Source organism: Gallus gallus, chromosome 1 (assembly GCF_016699485.2).
Source record: "Gallus gallus isolate bGalGal1 chromosome 1, bGalGal1.mat.broiler.GRCg7b, whole genome shotgun sequence".
Taxonomy (NCBI): domain Eukaryota; kingdom Metazoa; phylum Chordata; class Aves; order Galliformes; family Phasianidae; genus Gallus; species Gallus gallus.
In genome coordinates this window covers 61,997,083-62,016,328 of record NC_052532.1, presented here as the reverse complement: position 1 = coordinate 62,016,328, position 19,246 = coordinate 61,997,083, and the positions used below count along the sequence as shown (strand labels likewise).

At 38.5% G+C, this 19,246-nt stretch overlaps 1 protein-coding gene across 20 annotated transcripts in view; it reads left to right on the top strand.

Moving 5' to 3' along the window:
• The window catches only part of MICAL3 (microtubule associated monooxygenase, calponin and LIM domain containing 3), a 177,686-nt gene that overhangs the window by 83,291 nt on the left and 75,149 nt on the right, over window positions 1-19,246 (top strand). For 13 of the 20 annotated variants that reach the window (XM_040655489.2, XM_046904909.1, XM_046904924.1 and 10 more), the window contains exons 10-21: window positions 788-914; window positions 1,388-1,481; window positions 2,495-2,642; window positions 3,369-3,565; window positions 4,397-4,509; window positions 4,987-5,049; window positions 5,784-5,957; window positions 7,067-7,159; window positions 12,286-12,381; window positions 14,497-14,553; window positions 16,362-16,466; window positions 18,889-18,996. In XM_040655489.2, the coding sequence (XP_040511423.1) occupies window positions 788-914; window positions 1,388-1,481; window positions 2,495-2,642; window positions 3,369-3,565; window positions 4,397-4,509; window positions 4,987-5,049; window positions 5,784-5,957; window positions 7,067-7,159; window positions 12,286-12,381; window positions 14,497-14,553; window positions 16,362-16,466; window positions 18,889-18,996 (1,375 nt within the window). The remainder of the gene's footprint in view (window positions 1-787; window positions 915-1,387; window positions 1,482-2,494; window positions 2,643-3,368; window positions 3,566-4,396; window positions 4,510-4,986; window positions 5,050-5,783; window positions 5,958-7,066; window positions 7,160-12,285; window positions 12,382-14,496; window positions 14,554-16,361; window positions 16,467-18,888; window positions 18,997-19,246) is intronic. The other 7 variants (XM_046904927.1, XM_046904930.1, XM_046904928.1 and 4 more) reach the window with 3 other exon arrangements.

The following is a 19,246-nucleotide window of genomic DNA, read 5'->3' as shown; positions in this document are numbered from 1 at the left end:
TAAAAAGAGAAACAAAAATTTCTGCTGTCCCTTATTATCTTGTAAATATCTTTTACAATTTTCTCTCAAAGCAGCAAATGACCTGTTTTTTATTTCAGATAATTGGTCTCTTTGTTTCATGTGAGCCAAGGAACATCTTGTCTTTTTTTACTTTCTTTGGAGTGTCATGCTCTTGATGTTTTTATCATCTTTTGTTGAGACTTATCTGGTGACATAAGGTTATTGCTTAGGATCAGAGCTTGTGTCATTAAAAAATGGAGTAAGGAAAAGCAATGTGTAAAAATCTATTCTAAACAACTGCAACTTCTATTAGGAACTGTAGTATAATTTTTTTATATTCTATCTATGTTAAATATTTAATTGAATTTTGAGAAATGGTGAAGTTAATCATGTTGCAGTTGTTGCCAGACGTCATTAGACATCTGCAGAGAGCAATAAGCTCTCTCCTCAGCCTTCTTTTCTTCAGGCTGGCCAAATCCACTTTCCTTGGCCTGTCCCCACAGGCTGAGTACTCCAGTCCCCTTGGTAGCCTTCTTTCTGAGTCATTTCAGAGTGTCAATGTTTTCCTGTACTGGGGAACCCTTTTAGTTGTGGTGAGTGTATTATTTTCTTCCTTCTTTTTGATTTCTGGAGTTGTATTATATTGCAAATTTAAATACACTTATAAGGATTCTTAGCTATTGAAGTTTTTTCTCGCCAGAATTGTTTAGTGGTAATAATAGTGTTGCATCTTTTATATATATTAAAAAAAAAAAACACAAAATAAAAAGATTATTTTTTTTCCAAGGGAAAGCATTTATAGACTACTGCCTCAGACTACCCCCGAGAATGTGAGTAAAAACTTCAGCCATTATAGCATTGATCCAGCCACCCGGTATCCCAATATCAACGTCAACTTCTTGCGGCCACAGCAGGTAACTGGAGAGAAGTGATGCTTCTGAATGTTTGTACTCTGCACTGTCTTTTCTTAGGTGAAACTATGCTAGTATTTCAGGGATAGTGACCTGACTGTGGCAGTATAACTTGGAAGCAGTGAAATGCAGATATATCAGTCAAGAGTTGACCTCTTTACTAAATTCCTACTTTTTTAGTGTTTTGAAGTCTTAAAAATGTGCTTTTAATTCAGTTGTGTTTTTGATTTTGCCTGCATTTTCTAGTACCAGTTTATGATTGCAATCTGATATCCACTGAGAGCAGCATCAGTCAGCTAGACTGTTCAGTGCTGATAAGCTGTTCCTTGTCCTAGACTTCTTGGGCTGGAGATTTTCTGCTACATAAGAATACTTGTTCTTTTACCTTGTGATAGCTGCTGCTTGTCCTCCTGCTCTTTCTGTATCCACTGGGTACACAGTGTGTTGGTCACTTCTAATTTTTTGTATCATTTTAGGTACGCCACTTGTATAATACAGGAGATTTGAAGGACATACACCTGGAAATAGAGAATTTTGTGAACTCCAGGACACCAAAGCTGACTCGGAATGGTAGGCCCGGTTACTGCTCTGTTCCTTTTGATATTCTGATGCTGCATCAGCGCAGGGCATGTAGAGCATCAGGGCTCTAGTTCAGCCAGCTTCTTTTGGTTTAAATAGAGCAATTATTTTGTCAACAATCTGATTTTTTTTCTAGTCATTTAAGTTTCAATTAACATGCCAGTATACTTTTAGTTGCCTAATTTCCCTCCTCTATAATGTTGTTAAAATTTTAGAGCATATTTCCTTATACAAGCATTGTTCTTCATGTCTTTTATCCTATAACAATATCCTTAGTTAAAGTGCAGAAGGCTATTCTGAATTCACTCTAATCATAAACCCAAAATTCTAATAAAAATAACAGAGGGTATGTGTATTACAGTCTTTCATGGTTATACTTTTCTTCTGTTAATCTCATCTCCTAGCTTAATTAAATGAAACATCACTTTACTTGCAATATTCTGTCCAGATAGTATTTGAGGACTCCCTCAATAGTGCTTTGCTGCTGAGCCTCCTATCACTGCTCAAAGTCTGTGTAGTCTTTGGATGCGTTCTTTGGCCTGCAACCATATCCCTTTAGGCTGTAATCTTGTCAGATCTTGCAGTAAGGCAAGGTCAAAACAGGTCAGTACTTCTAATGGAAAACTTTCAATAGAAAAGAAAGAGTTGCAAAAGTACATTTGCAGTTCTTCCATTAGAAATACTCTATAACCTTTAGGTCCTATTTGAAACAAGCCTTTGTGATTTCTTTATAATTCTTGGGGCTCTTTTACAGTGAATTATATGTCAAATTATAACTTAGGTAAATACTTTTTAGCGAATGAAAAATCCTTTCTTGCATTAATCTAAATTAGATGTGGTAGTCTTTAAAAAAATAACAGTAGTTTTCTCCCATGATGCCTGTTGTAGAAGGAGCTTATCCTTTATATGAAAGTCTTATTTGTTGATTTGTATTTTTTATGATGTTGTTAGAATTCAGAAAAGAGATTTTGGGTATTTGTACTTAACAGCATGATTTCTTACAGAGTCTGTAGCTCGCTCTAGTAAATTGCTCAGTTGGTGCCAGAGGCAGACAGATGGGTATGCTGGTGTAAATGTGACGGATCTCACGATGTCATGGAAAAGTGGCTTAGCTTTGTGTGCCATTATCCACAGATACCGTCCAGACTTAATGTAAGTAATTTGCTCTTTTGAAGATGTGGGGAGGGCAGAGCAGTAGTTTTATTTCAAACTAGTACTACTGAGTCCAAGGCAGTGCATTTGTGACTAATGAAGAAATGGATTGAAATGAATTCAATTAAGCTTGATGGAAGCTAATGTACAGTGATTCACCAGTGGAGTGGAAGGTTGTAATAACTTAATGAGTATGAAGGTAAATATGTTATCATTTTCCTTTATGGATGATTTGACAGAATTAAAGTTCAAATTGGTACAGACTGGAATGCATTATTGTCAGAAAACTCTTCTCTCTGTGGAATTAGTCAGGAATAGTTGATGGCTTCAGTTAAATTTCTAGTGAACAAGTCTCTACACAGGCCTTCATAATCTCCTTTTTGACAGTAACTCTTTTTAAAGTTGAGGCTGCCCCTTATAGAAGTGGTGACTCACTGTCTGAACAGAGAGGTTGCTGCCTGTAAACTTTGTAGCTACCCCATTCTAGAATGGGAAAACACTGGCTGGCAGAGGTACCATTAGGTTCTTAAAAGGGAAAAAAAGAGATTTATTGAAAGAGTAACAAATAAAAAAAAGAAAAATGTTTGAGCAAAGTTCATCAACTCTACAATACAAAAGAATTTGTTGGCAAGTAGATTTGAGAGATTGAAAAAAACAACACCTGAATCCTTTCAGAAGACTGGTTTCCACTTGATTCATTGTACACCCTCTTCCTGCCTGTTGCAGAGACTTTGATTCTTTGGATGAACACAATGTGGAGAAGAATAACCAGCTGGCCTTTGACATTGCTGAAAAGGAGTTTGGAATATCTCCCATTATGACTGGAAAGGAAATGGCATCTGTCGGGGAACCAGATAAACTATCAATGGTGATGTACCTCACACAGTTCTATGAGATGTTCAAAGACACCATCCCTTCTAGTGGTAAGGAGTTTGGTGCAGGTCTATGATCTTTAAAGTCAGCTGCAGAATGAACATGTGCTATTTTCATGCTTTTTCCACCTGAGCTTATGACTAGTTACTACCTTTATGTTACAAAAAGTTACCTTCTTACTGCTGTCGATATTGTTTTTGCTGCTAACCACATTAGCAATATCAGGAGCAAAAAGAGGAGTTAATAAATTCAAACTACTGTCCTCAAAAGTTTAAAATCACTTCAGCTCTACTAGGCAACTTCTTTGCTCTCTTGCTGTTATAAGGGGTTCATCAGTCTTCAGTAATGTGAGATACCTTGTTAGTAATTGTTCAGAAGGTAATTTCAAAACTCTGGTCCAGGTTTATAGCTGTTATTACCATCCATGAATGGTGAGAGTAACTTCAGGCCAATGAGAGGCAGGAATGAAAGACAGATTAGAACTGAAGAATGTAATTGCCTAACAGAAGTGAAGATTGTTCATCTCTAATTCTTAATAATTTATTTATTTATTTATTTATTTATTTTGTTGCTGGTGATCTTATGATTTCCTAAGATACTCAAGTATATAATTCTGGTGAAAAAAAGATGTGTTTAATAGCCTTTAAAAAATAGTGTGCAATCAATTAGGTATAATTTCCAAAACTCTGAACTCATTAATGCTGATGACGATGATGCTCTTCAAATATGAAAGTGAACAAACACAGCATTCTGGGTCGTTATAAAACCTAGAGGGAGAATTGATTTTGGCAAAACGAAGAAAGCATTATGTTATGTATTTAATAACAGCACTTCAGAAATAATTTCTTGGCATTCCTTCTCCGACCTGTTTCTACTTACAGATAGTGTGGATCTGAATGCAGAAGAAAAGGCTGCCCTAATTGCCAGTACCAAATCTCCAATCTCTTTTCTCAGTAAACTGGGACAAAGTATATCTCGGAAACGCACTCCAAAGGTAACCATACCACAGACCTGATGACACTTGTGTTTCCTAGGCTGCTGTCCAAGCAGGTGGTACTGGAAATGAATGTCTGTCTGCCATTTTTCTACCGAAAACCAGATGTTCATAAGCTCTTGACAATACATGACCTTTAGAATTGCAGAATTACATTGGTAATTTGCATTCTCAGTTTGTGATATACTTCAGTCTTAAAACCCTAGCTTTTTGGAAGAATTTGGGGATATACTTCAGTCAGGTAGACTTTCCAATATGAATGCTAGAATTCCCTAAGGAGAATAAAGGGAAAAACAAAAAAAAAATCAAACAGCAGCAGCAGCAACAACAAACCCTTTCCTTAAACAGATGGAGAATGACCTTAGAGAATTAATTAGTTGTGTTGCAAAGCTTAAGCGCACTGATGACATTTACCTCAGGCCAGAAAGATATGAGAGTCTTTATCCTTGTTTTCATTCCTCCTCCCTCTATTTTCAGGATAAAAAAGAAAAGGAATTGGATGGTGCAGGAAAGAGGAGGAAAACTAGCCAATCTGAGGATGTAAGTAGTACAACGACAAAGGTGTAAAGGAGAAAAATATATATGGTACATTCTTCATTCTCATTTCAATCCTTTTATTTTCTATAACCAGATAGGCCTTATTTGAGAATTTCTAAATTAAAATTCTTCTTCAAAGGTTATGCTTTGTTCTATTTGCAGAGAAAATACTTTGTTGATGCTTATGAGAGAAGAGTACACTAGAAATGAAATACTGCATTTCCTTCATATTCTATTTTTACTGCAATTTACTTTGATTTGATGAGTGCACTAAGAATAAGCTTCATTTAGTAAAGTCACTCAGCAATCGGAAGTTTCATTCATATTTGATCTGTAGTCTCAGTTAGTGCAAAATGCATACATATCCAGTATACTCCACAAGGTAGTCCTTCAGATAGATCAAGTGCTTATAGCCAAACAGGTGTAAGTGAGCTAAAATTTAATACTTGGAATTGTCAGTGAAGCTGTGAAGATATCCATTTGCTTTATATCAGTGGATTTATGAGGGTGTTTCAACTGTGGTGTCTTTGGTAGGTAAATGTATTGAGTAGGGTTGGAAAAACGAGGAAAGTTTATCAGAGCTTTTGATGGCATACCAAAGAAAATTAAAATGCAAGATTTTAAATGCAGAGTGGTAGATTTGTTTTCTACAGTGTAGAAATCTAGTACAGCAAAGAGGAAGAGTGGAAGAGGTGATTTGGGTGTACTTGTTAAATGTTGATCTCACTGACTGATAGGAGGACGTTCCTCGAAGCTACAGAGAAGAAAGACCTACATTGGTGAGCGCCCTGACAGAGAGGAGAATTGATGCTGCCATTGGGAATCAGAACAAAGTCAAGTCCATGGCAACTCAGCTACTGGCCAAGTTTGAGGAGAATGCACCAGTACAATCCTCAACATTACGAAGACAGGTAGGAGATAGTCAATAAATCCTAGTATTTTGGAATCATGACAGAAAATCGTGAGTAATAACATGCGTTCCTCAAGACTGGAAGCTAATGGTGCTCTTCTACTACAAAGGCTCTCTTAGGGAGGAGTGAAAGTTACTCAAAAGAGAATAAAATTAAATTTGGGAGTATGATATAGTGAACTTCCTAGTTAAAGTCCACTTTCCTGTTACTGCCAGCATGATGTTTTATAATCTCTTTCAAAAATATCTTACCAGTAATTAGGTTTCTTTTCTAACTACTATTGCTGTTGGAAAAGTTGTCCAGGAAAATCCCATTTCTAACCTTTAAGAATTCTAATTTAGTTTCTAATTTGAAGATTTTCATTATCAGGTTATGTGTTTATGCTTGTGAATTGTGATTAAGTTTTCTATCTGTACATAAGCATAGCAGGCAAATACCTGGGAGGTTCTTTATAATCAGAATGTTTATATCAATTCAAATGACTGCTGGTTATTCAGTACAGTATCTGAACTACTGCAACTGCAAGGTAGTCATATCTGAAGTTATGTTGAGTCACTTCAAGATACTGTTAGCAGTGCAGCGTCAGCAGTATAAGGCTCAGTATGGTTTAAGTGCCTGAGTCCTTGTAATGTTTACTCTGTCTTAATAGCTTGTGTGAAACTCTGAGCTCCTGTGGCCAGATTGTGAATGGGACCTTATTTAACTACTTCAAGTTGAATTTAGGTATACGTATGCTACATCGCATACCACTGTTAGTAGCATAGAATAGCATAATCTCAAAATGGTGACATTTATCCTACTGTTTACCAGTAAAATGTTTCCTTAGCCACTGCATGCTGTCCAGAATAACCAGGCTGAATTGAAGAAACAATGAAAGCAAAGGGCAGGTCCAAAAAAATGTTCATTTCTCCCTCTTTTTTTTTTTAACGTCTTCTCCCCTTTCATATATGACTTGCTAAATGAATTCTCCCCTACCCTCTTTTTTTTTTTTTCTTAAATGTTTGTCTGTCTGATTGTGTCTCCCATTTCTTTGGCTTTCTTCAAATTTTTGTTGCTGTTGTGTCATTCCTCCTTGCTCCCAACCCACTTGCCTTGCAACCTGCATGCAGCAACCTGTCCTGCCTTATCAAGAACGTGTTCACAATCAACCATCCAGCAGACGAGAGCAGGGCCGTCTAGCTCCTATACCCCAGTGGAAACAGGTAAAGAAATTGATTATGAATATGATTTGTTGCCTGCACCCAACTCCAGCTCTCACTGTCCTCTTTTTAAACCAATCCTTTTCCAGCGAAGCCAATCTTTTCAATATCTCTTATTTTTAACAGTTTAATTTATAATGCATAAAACCAGAGCCTGCCTTTTATGCTTGTTCCAGCTTTCTAGGGCTTCAGTGGTTGTTTCATAAGAAACTTTGCCTGCAGATGCAGATGTTGTATTGTCTGAGGTATTTCTGTATTATTCTTGTGGAAAAGAATAGAGAGTATATAGGCAATTAATGCAGCCAGCGAGGTTAAACGTGTTGTGGAATCTGTAATTATTGAAGCACATCATTAGTATAAAAAGTAAAATTGGTTATCGGTTTTTCTATTCACTTGAAATCTTACACGTTCTACAGTTAGAAGAGACTTTTCAGTTACTGTGGTTTCCCTTTCTTTGTGACCCAGCTTTCCTTTCCACTTTATCACCTTCACTGCATTACAAATTCCTGTAGTACTGTAGATTAAGTATATTCTAGATTTTCTACCACACAGACTGACGGAACATGGACCAACAGAAGAAAAATCAGTAGATATCATATTTTATTTTCTCTCCAGTGTGTTTTGATTCATTGTCGTTACTCATGGGTTTTTTTCAGCAGCACACTTTCAAAAGCAAGGCTTGTGACAGTCAGTCTTTTCAGGCAAACAGAATACTTATCTTACTGCTTCCTCTGCTTCCATCTTTCCCTGTGAAAATCACACTCTCTTGTTTCTGAGAGTGCTGCGATACATTTTTCTGGCAGTCATAATTTAGAGAAGCACCTGTTTCTTTCTGGTTGCAGTTTAATCAGTGCATACTATGGAGTCAAGAGGAAGAAGACAACACTGCTTTGGAAGTTGACTTTTATGTATGTTTATGGATTTATGGTATACTTTATGCTTATTCAGTGCAAGTAGTGCTTCATGTCACGGCCAGTGCCATCATCTAGAAGATTTCTTTCCAAAGAAGACTCAAAGCAGAGGAACTGTTGTCGTTAGGACTGTCTTAAAAATGTTGACATTGTGTTTAGTATTCCCGACTTCTTTATTCTTCTACCTTCTCTTCAAAATTTTCTTTATAAGCTAGTGAGTATTTTCAAGTGGATACTCATCATCCATGTTTAAGACAGATTTCAGATTTTAAGAGTACTTCTCTATATAGGGGAGAAATGATGCAGAAGAATTGTATAGACAGCTGTACAGTACCACTGCAGCTGATGAGCACTGCTTGTGGTGCCCTCTACCTTACAATAAAAGGAAAACTGGATTGCACTGGTTGTATTTCTCAGTTCGGATGAATTAAGATTTGTGATTTTGTACTTGGGGAAGATCCCATCCTTGCAGCCTTGAGAGTTGTATTTGAACCTACTGTTGAAACTTTATGAAGGCCTTGTAATCTAGTCTTTACAGTGAAACACAGAAAGTTCTTATTGTCTTCCTATAGCAACTGATCAAAAAGGACAAACTTTTGTTTCCCATTTTGGTAATGATTTTCTTCTCAAAAGTAGTTCATTCTTGTTTTTGTTCTTGTTTGGAACTATAGAATTTATTGAAAAGGAGAGAAAAAAGTTCTGTAGTCTCCCTCAATGTTGATAGCCAACTCCATCTCCATGGCAGTGGAGGGCAGATCCTTGAAAAAAAAGTTCCTTTAATAATTGTACTTTCCAAGGACTTTTTTTTTAATTTAACATGACATTGTCAGCTGTCTTTGGGTACTTTTCCACTCACAATTGCTCCTGAAGTATTTGCTTAATCTTACCTCAATGAGCTTTACTGTGTCAACAGAAGATGGTTGGTTCTTGGGTGCAGATTTCATGCTGGATTTTGCAGTGGTTTTCATCTCACAGTGAAATGGAGAAGAGTAAAAATGGATCTCCAAGGTGCACAGTCTGCAAAGTTAGGATCAAAGAAACAGTTCATAATGTCCCTATTCCAGAGGTTCCTCAGGACTTTCAGGGAAACAAAAAACATCACTTGTCCCCATCCAAAAGCCTTTGGAACTATTTATTCTGGACTGATGGGAGATCAGGAGAGGCTAGAAGCCATCCAGTGAACCAAGTAGCCAGTTTTGCTAAGTTGGGACAGAAATCCATCCTGCAGGAAGTTGTTGTTGAAGCAGTGCTTCAGCTGACTGCTGAGATTGCTAATTCTAGTTGCTTAGGCATGTGGAATCTGATAGCTGTGAGACTGTGTTACTACAGTACTAAAACAGCCTTCTACAGTGACGTTAAGCACTAGCTACAAAGCTATTCCCTGGGCCACAGATCACGAGCAGTGGAATTGGTTCTGGATGCCTGTACATGTTGTGGAGATGCTGTAAAGGAGTGGTATGGCTCCTGACAAACTCTTCAGGAAGCATTTGTGTTTGCTGTAAAGAGCTGATTTAGGAAGAGCTTCTCATGAAGGTATGGGAAAGGGTTGTCTTGTTTGATACAGATATCAGGAGTTCAGAAGCAGAGTCTTCCTTCAGTGGCTCCGTATAGGGTATATCACATAGTGGAAGCCTTCTACTGAGGAGTGTTTTGAAGAGGAGCAAAGCAGTTTCCAAGGGGACAATGTGGTGACCTGCTTTTGAGGGAGACAACTAATTGCCTAATATTCTTGGCCACAGGCAGGGTGAAGTTGTGGTCCTTGGGGTTCTTGGGAAAAGGGCAGTTTCCTATGCTGTGATTGATAGGTTTGGTCCTGCATCTTGGACCACCAGTTTTGATGGCCTTGGGCTATGGTCTGCCTCTGTCTGACTGATGAATTTGCTTAGCTGTTCTACTTATCAGTTGCTTATCAGTTTCAGTCTAAGATCTTGCTTTGCTCTAGAGTTAAAAGAGTTATCAGACCAGCAATGCAATCAGATCATAATGCAGAGTGTCTCTGTGTGTGTTGTAGAGGTAGGCTAGGGATGGCTTGATATAACAAAATTCCGATCAAGTCCTGGCAGAATTCTGAAGCAGGTTTTACTTTCATCACAAGACATGCTATCTCTCTTCCAAAGGCATAACCTTGAAACATTGGAAACCTCTTCAGTCTGCTTCTGTGCATTCAGCATGGCCTGCATTTTCCTCATGAATTGGACCGCAGTACTTTCTTTATTGAACTACACATTGAGAATGTTCATCTGTATTGTCAAAGCTGGTTCATGCTATTAGCAGTACCTAGTAATGCATTAAGATAATGTTTGTGTATGTGCACAGTAGAAATATGAGGAAGTTTTTATATGATCATAATATCCCTTAAAAAGTCTGGATTGCATTTTATGGTATGGTGGTTAATCTCAAATTAACTCCTCGCTGTGCAAAAACATCTTCCATGTTGTGTACTGTTGCTGTCTGTTTTCACTGCTTTTGGCCAGTCATGTTTTTTGAGCTTCTCATCTGGGATCATAAAGCCATATAGTCTATGCAGAAGAATATATGACTGTTTGGGTATGGTATGGGAGATTAGCCCATTAAGCTGAATTTTGTCCAGGTTTTCCAGACTCTCAGCTTATGGTTTTCAGCAGTTTTCTGCCATAGTCTCAGACATGTCCCCACAACAAGAAGAGTGTAATACACAAGCTGAAATCAGTGATGTGTGCAAAGACATCTGATGTGTTGCTTGTAAGACCGAAATCACACGCTGTATAATGCAGATCTCATCTGCCTCTGGAGATCTGATGCTTGTTCTTTCGAGATGGTTCCCTGAAATATGATATAAGTGCAGCAGTAAAAACGCTTCTCAGTAGCTCTGTTCTAATTGTGATTTTTGAAGACATGTAGTGAATGAAATGGCCACAGTCAGTTGGAGCTGAAATCTCAGCAGAAGAGAGCTTACATTACCAATACTGTTTTCCTAACTAATTTCTCATTTGAACATGTTGATATGCTTTTGTTTCCTCATTCCTGTAGCCATCTTTATCTTTGCATGCTCAGAAATGGGTATTACATCCTATATAATGCTATATATTATGATCTGCTGTGAAAAATTACACAACTCTGTGAATATACTGAAATCTGAAATGCAAACTAGGCTGTTGTTAGATGACAGGCTATAACAGCTGTAGTGGTTGAAAATGTTGCCAGCCTTTCTGCTTGAAATTAGTGCCTTCAAGGCTGAGTGTATAAATGTTCCTCATTTACTTCAGTGCAAAGTCATGTGGCTTAGTTTAAGCTGCTTGTAACATCTGTTTGAATTACAATTGACTTTTTTGCTGAAGGGGAAGAGAACACCCGAAAGATGTTAGTGCCAGCTCAGCTGTCAGGACCATAGTGAGCATCTATATATCTTTAAACAGCATGCTGTTTCTTTAAAGGCTATCTAACAGTGGTTCCAAGTACACAGGCTTTGTTTATTTTTTTCAGTGCAACAATTGCCAGATATGCTCTGGTAAAAAAAAGAATAGGCAGAAGGTACATTTAAAGACTATCCATAACAATGACATAAAGAACTAGGAGGGCATGTTCTTTTGGTGTATAAAAATGAGGACATATCTGCATTGTGCACTCTTCAGATCACTAGATGTCTACATATTGCCTTTAAAGCAGCTGTATTTCTGTTCTAGTAGAATGGCAAAGTGCGATTTAATTTACCTGAGATGGTTTAATATCTGTGAGGCAGAGAAGATGGACTTGAAGCCAAGAACAGAGCACTGTGACATGAATTGTATTGCTAATGAACTGCAAGCAAGGGTAATTAGGTCAACACAATGGATATTCTTAAACTCTGCAGAGCACAGCAATAAGTAGCTTTTCATGAAGCAAAAAGTGCAGTCCAGTTCTGCTGTTGAGAGTTCCAAGTTGTATATTTGTCTGTAAGTAAGTTCTTGAGTCAGAAATGGTTGGTTTAGTTGGTTATTGCTGTAACTACACGTTTATTGGCTGTCTGTCGAAGATTCTGTCAAACAGACATGTGATCCTGTACATACAGGAGAAAAATTTACCTCTTTCAGCTTCGGTAAAATGTGGCTTTAGATCATTAGTAAGAAGTATGAGCAGAAGATTGCAATCTCTCAGTTTACGCGTTCTGGCCTGTCCTCCCAAAGTCAAAGAATGGAAATGTTATCTTAGCTTTCCTACCATTATTATGATTTTTTATTTCTTTTTCTGTTTTAAAAAAAGATGAGGAGTAAGGAACGCTCTCGGACCTGCCCCAAAAAAGTGATCATGCTCTCTTCTTCCACTCCACCTTCCTCTCCACCGTATCCCAGGCTGCAGGTGATTCCCTCTGCATGATCTGTCCCTCTCTCTTCATCACTGCTTGTACAAGTGACTAAATCAATTATCAGATATCCCATTTATAAATACATTTCCAATTTTCCTTTTTTCAGATGTAGATAAGGCTTCATCACCGTCTTAGATTAGACACGCAGTACAGTGCTATCTCACAAAAAATATGGTTATGGTGACTATCTAATGCACTGGAGATCTTGAGATTTCACTGTAGGTTAATTGGTAATCACAGTAGCCTTCAATGGGATGCCTCTGTCTAAGCCTTAGAACTTGATCCTGTATTACATATAGGTTGTTCACCACCCAGAAACTCCTTTTTCTACACAGAAGTTAACTACTTTTTGGAGTAGTTCAGAGATGGAAAGTTTTCTCCATCTCTGCTTTTTGTTTATAGAAGTGTGACTGAGAATTTCCTCTTTTATCCATGAAACTCTTTCAAGTTTACTTCTATGAAGTGCTTTTTTGAACTATTGTTGTGCCCTGCATATGTCTGATTTGATCCTTCTGTTTCCCCCACACTCAGTCCTTTGTCTCAACAAGACTTTGCATTCTGTCTGTCTTAGTCTGGATTCGGTGTAAGCCTTGTTCTGCACACAGCATATACGTGTGCAGCCAGATGTGTGTACACGTGTATTTGTTGTCTTTCTAGTTAAATATTACCTGAGATCTTTAAATGCCTGTTGGTTTGTTGTACACGGTCATCCTGCTTCTTTCAGTTGTATCTATTTTTGTTTCATTTTCCTACTGCAGTAATAAATTTCACTCCTTGAACTAATCTTTTAAGCGATAAAAAGGCAGCTGCAGTGCCAGAGACATCCCATACATTCAATAGTAATTACACAAGTAAATTTCCCCAAAGATAGATAATGTTTCTTCTCTGAGCACCTGTAGGTTTATCAACTCCATAAATGCATATTACCTTTAAGGAGAGTAGAGGAGGGTCATTCCTTTTTGACCCATACGTTCTCTGCCGCCTCTCCTGTGTCAGGTTGTGCACCCACAAGACAAATCAGGGCTGCTTGTTGATCTGATTTAAAACTGTCCTAACGGAAAAGTAACTATTTTTCTGGCACACTGTGGACAGCATGGTGCAAGGAAGGATTCAGGGGTGCCTATCTGGGTAGAATGGGCAAAATCCATAGCTGAAATGAACTGACTGTAATGGGGAATTGTATCATTAGGTATTGTGATAGCTAGTAACCTTCCTCTTGTCAAAGTCTTTTTAAGATTATAACAGATAACTTTTATGAGAAAACAACAATTTTTCCCGAAGTTTGCAGATAGAGAAGCAAAGGCAATGGTGAAATTTACTTTTCAACCTACGATAGGGCAGTCATTTTCCACATGAAATAAAGGGCTTTCAGTAACTGAGGACCCGTTAGCTCTCTGTCTTTCCCTCCCTCTCTTCTCTGGGTGTTATGTTTGTCCTGTGTTTCACTTGCCTTGTTCAGTCGTGAGAGCTTACTGCTGCTGGGGTCCAAATATGTTTTCACTATTTTCTGTGTTGCGTCCCATAGGAAAATTTTTGCGTGTCTCTTTACTAAAAAAAAAAAAAAAAAAAAAAAAGCTTCCTCCTTTTAATTCTGAGGAATATATGCATCCTGTGCTACAGAGCTAATCCATTACAGCCTGTCAAGGGGTCTGCCTTTGGAGAGATTTTTTTCCCCTTATTTTTCTGAAGTTGTCTTGGCCCAAGGCCTCATGGCAAGTCAGGTGGATGGATCTGTGTCCTTCTTACACTCGTGTCTTTTCAAAACTCTCTCTGCACTGCTAATGGAGTCTTTCTGCCACTTCTTCTAAACTTCTATTTACTTCCTTTGACCTAACATCACAGTATGAGTTGTATTGAGTGTCTTACTATCTTTACTGCACTAACTGTGGTCAACTGACTTAATATGAGTATATATAAACTGTTTTTCTTAAATCTTACCTGCAGGAGCCACATTATTACTGTCAGTTTTAGAATATTCTTCTTAATAAAATACTTATCTTTCATTATGACTTCTTTTGTGCTTGCATTGTCAACAAAGTAAGACAAAGTCTGTTTGACTAGGAAATCGGTCTGTGATTGTTATTAAGCTCATAATTTGTTGCCTGCAGAGATACAGGGAACCTGGTGCTGGATATCCTGGGGAGCAGAGTCCCAGACAGGAAAGGGTAAACAGCATGAACATGGCATGGATGCTGATGACACAATGCTGTGTTGGATGTGTGCAATTCAGGGAGCAAATGTACCATGTAGTGAAACACACTTACCTAATGCTGCTGTTAACACGCTGCAACTGCAATGAGGAGTGACTGTTTCTGTGTGATGCCCACGTAAATGCATAACAAGCCTTCAACAGTTTGCTATATGCTTTTATTTTGCCATGTGTTTGGCACTTGAGCTCTTCCCGTTCTTCTTTTTCTCTTACACCTCTTTATTGAAGTATGCTATGGCTGTAGCAGAACAAGAAGAGTTATGTTTTGTGCTAATTCATGTGAACACAGTTGCATTGTGTTCGCTGCTTGCTTTCTGGATGGTTAAACAACTGGCATTCCATCCTGCCTCCTACAGGCCAAATATGAGGCATTATGTAGTATGGAGGCTTTGAAGCCTTCTTATTAATGGAATATTCAACGGGCTGTCTGAGTGGTTCAGTATTATACAGAAGCATGGGAAAAGGAGGGAGAGGCAATCAAAAGAATGAGTTTATTTGAATTCACATTGGCAAATTAATTGACATTCCAGTAAAGGCTTTTAATGAATGAAATCATAAATGATAGCCAGCTATAAAACTGTTACAACTTCAAAAATGTGTTCTACACAAAAGGCACTTGTGGGCTGAATGTTTTCTGACAGGCAGTGGAAAATGAATGAGCATGTGTCTGCAGTGACACAGAACCCACAGCTTTATAACAGGCCCTAGTTTTAGTGAAAATGATCTAGTAGAGAGGAGTAGGTGGAACTGAAAGCAGCTGGAAATAGAGAGTGTTATTAATGCATTTGAATGGAAAATTGTTTCCCACTGATTGGGTGTGAACCCAGTTTTCTGTTCTGCTTTGAAGAACGGTTAACAACATGTAGCAGCACTCCGGCTTTCTTGACAAATCGATCCTGAGGTTTCTTCACACACGTTTACACACACGTGTAGTTCCTGCTCTATTTACTTTTGAATGCTACAAACATATTAGCTGAAGGGTATGTGGTGTTGCAAGTGATACTCCTGCTCTGTACAGCAGGCCCCAAGCCAGGTCTTTTTTCCATGTTAGCAAGATTGATATGAAGGACCAGAATAGCAGAGGTGTGAAATGTTGTGCCGGGGGTGTGTTGACGTGGCAGTGCAGACAAGTGCAGAAGCAAAACTGAAACTTCTGTGGTAGTTTGATTTTGCTATGCTTTGCATCAACCAGCCAGTCTCGTTAACCATCCTCTCGTTGATAAGTACAGCATTCTCTTTTTATATACTGCCAGCATCCTTAAGGAGACTAATTCATTCTTTATTAAAACTGAAATCCACTTCCCTAAAAATGTGTGTTTCTGTGCAGAAGATCTGAGGAACACAAATATGTGCGGGTTTAGATGCATAAAAGAAATCCTTGACAAAAATGAAAGAACTGTAATAGAATGATGTTGGTGAATCAGTTCCTTTGTGCATGATAAAGCCACATCTTGATGTAGAGTGGTGGGGGTTCTTTGGATGGTAATGCCAGAGAGCAGCTCTGTGCTTGCTGCAGCAGTGGGAGAGCTGTGAATAATGTCTAATTCAGCTGTTTTTTTCTCCTGGCCTGGAGGGTCAACGTTTAGCACTTCATTAGAATAGTAATCCAGTGCACAATAGAAATGAAAACAGTTTTCAGAGGGGAGCTTCTTTCACTGCTCTGCATGTGAATTTCATACCTTTTGTCTGGCTTTCCTTTTGGGACTTTTTTTTTTTCCCCCCCCTCCGGTTTATTTACTTCCTCCCTCCTTCCTTATCTCACAGAGATCTCCTCGTTTATTTTCTGATGACCAAGTGCCTGAGAATGTTGAACAAAGGGCATGTCAGCTGGCTGCCCTCCTGGAGCCCAGGCCTGCAGCGAGGCATCAGGTGACTACAGCTCCGCTGTCTGTGTGCTGTACCAGTGGGTCAGTCTGGGTACCGCTGGCATCTGGGGTCACACAGGTAGAAGAGCTCACCGAAATACAGGGACCGTTGCTGCACACAGTCCTGTGGATAAAAACGGAAGAGCAAGTTTATTTTGTGTCGTATTTTTTATTAGACTTGACAGCTCCTACCAGTCTCCTTGATGAATGCCTCTGTTTCACAAAACAGTGCAATCAATAGGGTAAAAAGCAGCCTCCAAGCTTCAGAGCGCATGCTTGGAAACCAGCTGGACCAGATCAAATCATCTCAGAGTGCTCGTTTACCAGTCAGTTGCTCCCCAGTTTTACTTGCTGCTGGAAGCAGGAATACATGCATTTTCCAAGCATAACTCCTGGCTCTGAAGAATGACTTTGGTGCCCATGCTTCCTGTATTATTATTTCCAGCAACAGACTTGGCGGTTTGTGCCGATTGTCTTTGATTCAGCTGCACACTTTTGGTTTGGTTTGCTTTTGTCCTTAATTTTCTCTCATGTTTGTCTTCTCTGGCACATGGGAGTGTGCCAATTTGAACTGTGGCTTCTTTTGTTTCTCATTCCTTGCCCCATTTCTGTTTTTGGTTGTCTTCAACAGCCTTTGGCAAACTGGAGAGTACTTTTAGAAAACGCTATCAACTTAAGTGATTTTTTTGCAGAATTTATGGTTTTGATTTTAACTATCCAAAATTCAGCTGTCTTCTTGAGCAGGAGTATAAACAGTCCTATAACTTTTGCTGGTGGACATAACTTTTCCGAGCCATCTCAAAAGGAAATGTGTAACAAATAGGTTGCTTTTAACTGCTGTTCTTTGGGGATGCAGTCTTTGCTGATTTAATGATTAAAATCAGTGAAGCTGTTCTCCAGGAAGGAAGAGCGAACCTTTGGCTGGATTTGAGGTAGGATGTTGCAGACATAGAAGAAACCATGTAAGTGTGGGTAAGGAGACTCCTTTTAACATACCAGCCTCTATTTGTTAATGGGTGACACAACTGAAGATCTCAGGCGTGATCCGAGGATAGCATGCTCATATGTGTTTCATTACTGTGTAGGAATAATGGTGCAGAAGCTAACATCTGGGCCCAGACATCTACTTCCTACCTTCTTGCTATTTAGCACTTTCAGGCTCTTTTTGAGGGTGGAGAAGATTACAGTATTGCATTGCAGAGAAAAAAAATCTTAGTTTTCTACAGCGTAGAATTAAGAAGGAGAGAAAATATAGTGAAGATGGAGAATACAAAGTAGTGGAAAGGATAAAGAGGGTAAGGCAGAGATAAAGAAGGAAACAGATGTTGGAACACTGCAGACAATGACAGATTATAGTGTGGGATTTAGGGAAAGAAATCAAGAAGAAGTAGAGTACTAAGAGAAAGCTCGGGGAAAGTAAGAAATTTTCAGAAAGGCAATTTAAGTATTGATGATCTTCAGTATAGAAAATCAGTGTTTGATATACAGTTATATTTCTGAAAACCCACCTATTTTGTATTGTGTGCAATAGGTTTAATCTCAAAGCTAGATTTTTGTAAGTGGCTATAAATTACTATTTTTGTGGGTCAAGTAGCTTCGTGGCATTTATTTTTGTCTTTTTTGTAAAACAAAGGATAATTTTCTTTTAAAAGAAAGTCAAATATTTGAAATTTATATATTTTTTTCTTCCTGATAGTAATTTTAAGAAATGCACATTTCCTACCAGTACTGTCTGTTATGTCTAGCCCTCCTGTGAAGGGCCCATTTCAGAAGGATGCACATTCTCAGTTAGGGATTTGCTCTTTGCCACTTGATAAGCAGAAATGGCAGATTGCATTATATTGTTTAATTATTTTTACTGTGGTGTTTCAAATCTACTTCCATTAAATTTTATACTGGAAATCTGGCGCTGCTTGTTGGCAGTGGTTATAAGTTAATTTCTCCCACCTCGAAGCTCGAAGGAGAGCAGGATCTTTTTTTTTTTTTTTTTTTTTTTTTTTTGCATTTATAGTTAAAATGTAGAAGAGGTCTCATGTGGCCCGAAATACAATCCTAGTGTCTTGAGCCAGCAATATGGAACAACAGGAGATACAGGAGGAACAGAGGAAATTGATCTGGGATCTGTGCCAGTGGCTTAGTTTGTTGGGTTACAGGAGGCTGGACATCTGTGGAAGTAGGTAACTGCTTCCAAATGGCCCTCAGTGACTTAAAACGTAATAAAGGACAAATTAAGAATAACGTACTCTGCCTCACTAGGGAGAAATTGAAGATGCGCTGGACATTTTTTTCCAAGCTGTCCTACAAATGTCATTAAGAATATATATTTTTTTGTGGTGGGCAAAAGGGCCTGAATTTTTATTTTTATTTTCACCTGGTTTTCCTTCATATCTATGTATGATTGTTGTGATTCTTATTTTATTTTTTAGCCTGAGACTGAACCGTCTCGCCGATTCTTTGTTGACCAGTGGGAGCTCTCCCTTAGCCTCCGTTCTTCTAATCGCCCTTCTTCACCTTCATCTGACTCTCTTCGACAGGTAGCATTGGCCTGAGCATTGCTAGGTGCACTCAGCTGTGTCACTTACCCACCCTGGTCCCACCAGCCAAGGGCAAACCACAAGAGATGGCTAGGCTTGCAACACTTCACCTGCAAAATGCGATATGTGTGCATATTCATGCACAACTGAGGAATCGGGCAGCCTGTGGCATAGCTTGTTGTCAACCATAAAGCAGTTTGAAACTAAATATATGTAACTTTTGGCGCAAATGTAAAAGCTTCTGGTACAT